At 37.6% G+C, this 8,609-nt stretch overlaps 1 protein-coding gene across 7 annotated transcripts in view; it reads left to right on the plus strand.

Moving 5' to 3' along the window:
- The window catches only part of hivep3a (HIVEP zinc finger 3a), a 57,834-nt gene extending 55,407 nt beyond the window's left edge, over positions 1 to 2,427 (plus strand). For all 7 annotated transcript variants that reach the window (XM_040020334.1, XM_040020337.1, XM_040020338.1 and 4 more), the window contains one exon: positions 1 to 2,427. In XM_040020334.1, the coding sequence (XP_039876268.1) occupies positions 1 to 522 (522 nt within the window). In that variant the 3' untranslated portion in view covers positions 523 to 2,427.
- Positions 2,428 to 8,609: the final 6,182 nt, after the last annotated feature.

Raw genomic sequence — 8,609 nt, forward strand, 5'->3', positions numbered from 1 at the left:
TGTGTAGATGAGGTTGGTCTGACCCACATCCCCTCGCATTCCATGCGTCCTCGTGGAGCCCACAACCTCCTGAGTCACCTTCCTCTGCACTCGCAGCAGCCAAGCAGAGCCCCAAACATGCTGATTCCAATTGGGGGGATTCACATGATTCCGCCCAGGTCCCCCCTGCAAATGTACAGCTTCCTGAGCAGCACGACTGCTAACACCTCAGGGGCATCCATGAAACTGAGCGAGGCTCCAAAGGGAAGGCTCGCTCTGCCACATCGCCAGGACGTTCTTAAAGAGATGCCGCTGAGCAGCCAAGCCAGCCTACCGAACCCTGAGGCGACAGGACAAATGCCTGCAGGTGTCCTACCCAACAAAAAGAATCAAGGATCCTTCACCATCCAGCAGCCGTCGAGTCCCAGAACAGAGACGAGACACCTGGAGGTGAGCGCAGATGCACCTGTTAGAGAAAGATGTGTTTACCCTGAGAACTCTCAAGGCCAAAAAAAGACTCCTTCCTCCCAGACACAACTCTGATAGGAGGCAGAGTCTGAAGGGACAGTGCAAAAAGACTAAGACCAGCCTGTGGCCAGAAATCACCACACGCTTGTTTTGAGTCTGACGACAAAACGCAAAAGCACTTGAGCACCGCTTCTGAATGACGCTGTTATGTAATTATATTATTAATATATATGGACACTATGTTAGATATGCAGTATGTTTTGTAAATCTTTTTTACCCTTCTTTGATGTCATTGGTGTTTATTTATTTCTGTGCTAATATGCAAATTCTGTACTATATGCAAAAGCAGCTGGAATGAAAATAGACAAAGTTTAAATCAGTTTCCCTATTAACCCTGTTGACAGCTAATATACTATTGCTGTGTTTATGTACTGTATTACCAAAATGGATATAAAAAGGTATCGCAAATATTTATTCACCCAACCAGTATTTTGAAGTGCAATTTTATGTCAAGATTGTGATTTAATATGTCATTCTTAAAAGCTGTGATTATTATTATTATTATCATTATTATAATAATTATTATTATTAGTCTGATTTTTGTTGTTATTGTTGTTAATTTTGTTTTTAAAGAAGCAAGCTCACGATTAGCTCCTTCTCTGAAATGTCCAGGAAAAGAAGTTTCAGATCCTTTTCGAGTGCACTGACAAATGAGTTGATATCCAGTGGAGACCTGTTTCACGTACACGGTAGCTACGGTGCAGTTTTCTTTCATAAATAGATACATGTATTGTTGTGTTGTTGCTTTTTCTACATAATACAATCACTGTCATTTTCATGTTTACCATTAAACTTCTCATTTTTACAGATTTCTATTAAAACTTTTGAAAGTGTCTCGTTTTTTATTTATTTTCATTTCAGTTATTTAAGTTTAATAAATCCTGTTGATGTATGGAAATTAATTAAAATCAGTGGGATCCTGAAAGAGGTGCAAGATGCCAAAATTACAAAAAAATAGTGATCCAAACAAAATACAATGGAGTTAAGTTTAATTTATAGGGAATACATTTTTGTTTATGACATGTAAGAGGCTCAGCAAGACTGGTTCTTTCTTGAAATAATGTCAGTAACATTAATTAGCTGCTATGAGGTAAGTCAAGCTTCTGTTTCCCAAATATTTCATGGGACATTATCAACTCTGACATCTTGCCCATCTTGATCTCTTTAAAAACATTTAATTTTTTTTCGTTTATACCGAGTTTACTTGTTTGTGAGGTGTTTCATCGTATATAAAAAAATGAAAATAAAAAAAGTAGGTATGCTGTATGCTGTGGGTTTTTACCCCACAGCTGGGCAAGCAGGCATTCAAGACTGTGAATGTGATAACTCAATACATCGGTGCATCGACGAAAATTCTCAGATGAGTGTGAATCCCATGACCGGAAAATCAAGGCCAGAGGTCAAGCCCCCTGAAAATCTTGTGAATGCAATAAATGGAGTGATGTTACCTAGGATTTTCAAATTTATACCATAGGCACATCTATTAGGCGCTAAAGGGCAGCACTGGCCACCGCCAGTATGTTCATGCAGTTACCATAAACCTTCACCAAACCTTTACCAAACACCTTCTATTTTCTATCTGTTAACAAAGTGGCTGATTAATCATTTTACTACCACAGCGCTGTTTGCTTGCTGGGAGCCTGACGAAATGATGACTTCTCCGTGGATGTCAGTGCGGGCTCTGTATAAGGACAATGGGTTTCTACTGTAGCTTAGTAAAAAGGAAATACAGTCAAAATTAAAAAAAAAAAAAAATGTAGCAGGCAACTCATCTGAAGAGCTTGTTTTCACCAATGGAAGTTGCTATGATTGTTCTAAGTAATTCTTGCAATCCAACAAATGGATCTTAAAAGACTCATTTTTAAGAAAATTGTGTGCTTTAAACAAAACCACGTCTTGGGGTCACTAAAACTAAAGTTTTTTTAAAAAAAAACAGCTACAAGTAGGTGTTAAAAAGTGCTTTTGATCATAGAAATGAAAGACTGAACAATAGTATGTACTAAAAACAGTAACTAAATAGTAAAATGGAACTGCTTTCACAAAGTATTTTGTTTTGCGCTGTAACACTGAAACAAAAATTTCCCCTGACAAATACCACCCCTAGTATAAAAATTAAAAAAGCTAAAAGTAAAACCAAAACAAAGAAAAACATTTCCAAACATTAAAAACTGAAATGTGCAAAACTCTGGTAACTAACAGAAACTAAACTTAGTTTAAAAAAAAAAAAATCAAAGTAGAAATAAAAACTAATTAGAAGGGTTTTGTTTGTTTGTTTTTTAAACTATAATCTTGCCAAAATAGTCTGTGGATTGATTTTAAAAATGTTGCTGTTGATATTTTCCAAATGTAATTTTTGAGTTGCTGTGAATGTAAAGTTACATTTGATTTCCACTTTGCTGTAGTGGAACACATTTAAACACGTCAGCATGTTTAAATGTTTCAAATACGTAAGTTAAACGATAAAGGAGATACAATAGTCTGTAAGAATCAAGTGCATTTTTCCTGGACTGAGCGCACTCCATGCTGATGATTATGGCACCATCCTGTGGATATTTCATAGCATAGCAAATTCCATCTCATGGAATCAAAATATTCATTTCACCCCCTCTCTGCTGTCTGCTCGGCTCGGGCAGCTCTTTGTTCTTAGGTACTGAATGTTACTCTTGTCACCACTGGGTGGCAGAAGAACTCAAATTAAAGCCTACTGTTATTCTCCGCTAGAAGAAATGACATCATCCACTAAAGGTAATGGAGCACATACAGAAACCAAAGTCAGACCAGTTGGGGGGATTTTATTGTATATTTTCACAGGTAATATGGAGACAGTGACAAAAAAATAATGAAGTGAAAAAAATCCCCACATGACAAATTTGGGAAAAAAGGAAAGTTTTAATGTAGCACTATAATTGTCTGCGTTTGTGTTTTATCAGCAATCTACAGATAAGTTTCTCAGTAAAGGAAGAAGTTTCAGGGAAAGGGCAGCCAGACACATCCCCAAAGCTTTAACTCATCTACCTGTGAAGAGGCGTGCATTTATTTACTTAGAGTATAAAACAAACGTTAACGTAATTACCCAATTTTATGACGATAGTTCCTAATAGGAACGTTGTGATATGTTTCGTTAGAAAATGAGCTGCAAACAATAACCCAAAACGGGGAAACCTGTCTGAGGGCAAAGTAAAACAAACAGAACTGAATGGAGATTCCTGAAAACTGGAAGCCGGGTCGGGTCGGGTGTTAATGCAGGGTGGGTTTGTTTGCATATCATCTTGTTACCACAGTAATAATTATGGAATTATGTTCAAAGTATGCAGGCCAAAAATGACGATTTTATGAAAGCAAACACACAAAAGACAGGAAAAGGTCAACAATAAAAACATGTGTAGATAGTTTCACTTCAGAGAACATCCTGGAAGTTGTTATTTCTAATGGCATCATTTTTTAATTTTTTCATATCTCCCATGTGATCCATTTGTGTTAATGATATAAAGCTCAGAGTTTACAAATAATATGAATGTAATGAGTCAGATCAAGTTCATACACATGTTAAAGGTTTATGGCAGAGTAAATAGAGTTCAACCTTTTATTCTGAGAAAGGCTTTCTCGCATTTAATTCATTTATGAATCACAATTCTGTTTTGTGGTTCTGTTCTGGACGTAAAACCTTTTTTGACAAAGCTTATCGTTGAGGTTAGACTGGGTGACACTGAAGCATCCATTAGCCATGCTGCTATCATCTCCACGTGCTGGGGGTTTCCCATGATGCATGTTTCTTTTCTATTCACCTGTTTTCTCTTTTCTTGTTTTCATGCATCACTCTTACATTTAATCTTTATTAATTAATAAACGCCCTCCCATAATATGTCTTGTGCTACCCCCACCTCCTCAACCAGTTGTGACAGATGACTGCCCTGACCCTGGTTCTGCTGGAGGTTCCTTTTAATTTAATTTGATTGAATTCCAGAAGGCTACACTATAATGTTTTGGAATGATTGTTAGTCAAATTAATTAAGTAACTTTAAGAAAAAAAATTGTGTTTATTGTCCCAATGTATTGCAAACCCCATGAGTCACTCTTCCCAAAGAAATGCCGCTTGGTAGATGTTTTATCATTTCCAAACTGTTCTATGCAAACCTGGAAAAGGTTGTCTCGAAATCTCAGCAGTTTCTGAAATAGCCAGACCAGACCAGCTGGTACCTATAACCATGCTGCATTCAGAGCAACTTTGCATGTTCATCTAGCCAAAAACAGAAAAAATAATGAAAATGTTATTGCAGAATAAGTAAATGAAAAAAAGCTTATTTTATTTTGTGTAAACTGTAAGTCAATATTATTAATTATATAAAACTAAACGTTACAACATTTTAAATAACAAAGTTAAAGTTAGCCAGTTATGCTACAAAGAAGAAACTGTGATGTAGCCATTACATTAAGCTAACTGACTTAAAGTTTTAATTTAGCTATCATTTTAACCATTTGATGTTGTATTAAATTGTGTTTCTATATATACATCATACATGTCAACTATTTGTAATAACGGAGCATAAATTATTATTTTAAATGTTACAGTTATTTTAGCTGTTTATTAACAAAGTTTTACTTCTTTTATTTGTCTCTGTCTTTATCTCTTCTTTTTTGTTTTGTTTTTATCATTTTCACCCATTTATCTGCTATTTCACTAATTTGCCGTTACATTTACTGTAGCTCATTGTCTAAACTTTTTTTCCCTTCCTGGTTCCATGTGCGACTCATTCTTTTTCAATGATTGACCTTAATGAAGCAGACAGGTGTGCCAGGCACTCTCACGACGTGATGAATAGAGGCGACAGGAGAGGCCTAATAACAAGTAGGCTGCCGACAGTTAGTGTACTTTCGGTCTGTATTTGGCATGCTGGTAATGATACTGCTATCATTCTTCACCTCACTCGCATCAGGGTCCTGTCTGAGTGAGTCAGTGCATTTCTGTACTTAAAATCAGTTAGGTGCCAAGTCCATTTCCTGTCTTCTTTTCTGTTTTTTTTAAGCAATAAGGAACAAGGATAAGGTGTCTGCATTTTTCTCTGATGAGGCATTGCATTCCTGATGTACATCAGAGATGTAGTACTATACAAACTTAACTTGGTAATGGAATGAAAGCTTAGCTAGCAGGACAATACCTTTCAGGATAAACATTTAGATAAACTAGTTATTTTTATAGCGTTGTGAAGAAGTCAAACTAAATATAGAAAATTCTGGATGAAAGTATAAGTTTACTGAATCCGCTGTTCAAAAGTGACTTAAAGGAAAAATGTTCCAATACATAAAGATCTATGAAAAATACTTCTGAAAAGCAAAAAGGCAAAAATGCTGAGCCTTTTTAGTTTGAACAATCTCTCCATGCCTGCGTGGGTCCTCTCCACAGTTCAAAGACATGCAGTCAGTGGGGTTAGGTCATTCAGCCCCTGAAGTGGATGGATATATTTACCTGTGTTTGACCTATCAGAATATTTTGACTAAGGTGTTGCCCGGATGTTTGCAGCAACGCCAACAACACAAATAGAAACTTCTGGGCAAAGGAAAACAAACTGACTTTCGCAGTACAACGTGCCTTGGCTGGGCACCCTTTTTTAGTAAGTTTAGAAAATCCCATGAGCTGGTTGTTTTTGTCAACTATGTTAACAAAATATAAATCAAATGTAAAATCCATGAAACAATAGTCAAAGCATATGTCTGTCTTTGTGTCCTTTTGGTCCTCCAGCTTTCTTCCACAGTCCAAAGACATGCTGGTGATCCTAAACTATGCACAGGTGTGGAACTGAGTGTGTCTGTTTCACTGTAATCTTTTCTTGGACTTGTGACGTGTCCACTGTGACCCTGTGATTTGTATAAGTGGAGCAAAGTGGATGAAGGAGAATTACTATCTTCTGGGTTATTCCATTTCGTTTAGTGTCTAATATCATAATGTGTGTGTACAAGGCAAAGCTTCAAAGCCCAAAGGAAGCTTTTAGCTTTTTAGCTAAAATAAATAGCAGAGACGCTGTTCTGACTCCAGTCTTTTCTTCAGTCGCTTGTCTACGAAGACTGAGCTGCTGCCTCGCAGTCTGCCAGTTTCATTTTCTCAGTAGAGTTGCTTCTTCTAAGTCTCGACTCTAAAAGTTCTCAGCAGCTAGCACATCAAACCAAACCTTCTGTTTTAGGGTGAGCATGAAAGGAAATGCAGCTACACTAAACAGCAGGAGTGGGCAATGAATTTTCCAAAGGGGCCACATGACAAACTGGGACTGCTGTAGAAAGCTGCCCCACTAAGCCTGTAAACAAATAAAATCAATATTAGGCACAACTGAGGCTTCCAAAGTAGTCCAGGTTTCTTGGGAAAATTAATTGGCCATTATTTATTTTGACATACAGTATGGCAAAATGAATGAACCATGATGTTCTGTAGCTTTCTACAGGAAATCCTGATGTTTTTCTCCGATGCAGAAGATAAATCGGCACGCTGTGGCAGATATTTCATATCGTGATGTCTTATTTTCCAATTGTGTAATGGCCCCGGTGTACGCATTTTTACAAATGCGTCCTGAAGGTGATGACTTGCATGCTATTGTGTCACAATCCGTATGATCAACCTCAACCCCAGGAAAATTCTGCAATTATGGCGCCGCTGTTTGTTTGCCATTACAACAACATACATTCCTCAGCAGCAGTTGGAAGTGCTGAACAGATAAGGGCACTTTTTTTTTACCCGAGACTGGCACGTCTGGGAAAAGCAACAGAGGAAGGACACAGTGGCGAAGGGGAAATTAGGGAAAGTGGACACTTTCACATTGAGCCCATTCCACTGAATTACGGGACAATTTTGCTCTAAAGGAGTTTTTTTTTCTTTCTCCACTGTAACAAAGAGTTGGTCACATGCCAGGCATTTTTGCATTGTGACATCCTTTTGGCATTTCCCCTTCTTTTAAACTGTGACAACACGCAAATCTGCAACCTTCAGCTGTGTTTTTTCCCCCCTCTTGCTTCTGTAAGCGTCTTCTTCTTTCGTCTAGATTTCCGTTGGAGCTGTGATGTTAAATTCCACAACATCTGCAATATTTTTCCAGCCTTCATCACCTAAACAACTGTACTTCTTCCTGTTTTTCAATACGGCTTGCTCTACGTCAGCCACATTCAATTCCATTTATGGTAAACAGCCTATGAAAATGATGCGCCCGCTAACACTCTTTAACTTTTAGAGATTGATTAACGACTGTTCCTACATGGAACACACTGCTGCTGAATTATTATTATTTGATTTACTAATGAAGGATACAATATCCATATAAGATTTTAGTGACAAAATGAAGTATTTAATCCTCTGGTCAAATACTTCATGATCTTCAGGTTAGCAAACATCTCTGCAGGGATTTTCTCCAAGTCCTTAAGGTTTCTCAACTGTCGCCTGAATATACAGAACTTCAGATCTTTGTATGAGGTTCTTATATTATGAGGCATATTTTTAAAACACGAGACATGATATCTAACCTTTACAAAATCTCTCCTGTTGTCCGAGTTTTGTAATGAAGCCAAGTACAAATGACGGTGGAACAGCCACACCCCTAAAACTCTGACCTAATTTCATCTCCGGCGCTGCGTCCTTGGTTTGCATCATATAGGAAAGGAGGCGCAAACTGTAAGTTGCAGTGGAGGATGGAGGTGCGTCATAATTAACCTTCGCAAAATACAGGGTGGGCCATTTATATGGATACACCGTAATAACATGGGAATGGTTGGTGATATTAAAGTCCTGTTTGTGGCACATTAGTATATGTGAGGGGGCAAACTCCTCAAGATGGGTGGTGACCATGGTGGCCATTTAGAAGTCGGCCATCTTGGATACAACTTTTGTTTTTTCAATAGGAAGAGGGCCATGTGACACATCAAACTTATTGGTAATGTCACAAGAAAAACAATGGTGTGCTTGGTTTCAACCTAACTTTATTCTTTCATGAGTTATTTACAAGTTACCAAACATTTCCATTTTATTACGGTGTATCCATATAAATGGCCCACCCTGTAGTTTTCTGTACCAAAAGAAACACAATCACCACCCAACATATAAGTGAGATACTGTAATGAAACACTTT

The sequence above is a fragment of the Simochromis diagramma genome, unplaced genomic scaffold, assembly GCF_900408965.1.
Source record: "Simochromis diagramma unplaced genomic scaffold, fSimDia1.1 OVJJ01000753.1, whole genome shotgun sequence".
In the NCBI taxonomy this organism is placed as follows: domain Eukaryota; kingdom Metazoa; phylum Chordata; class Actinopteri; order Cichliformes; family Cichlidae; genus Simochromis; species Simochromis diagramma.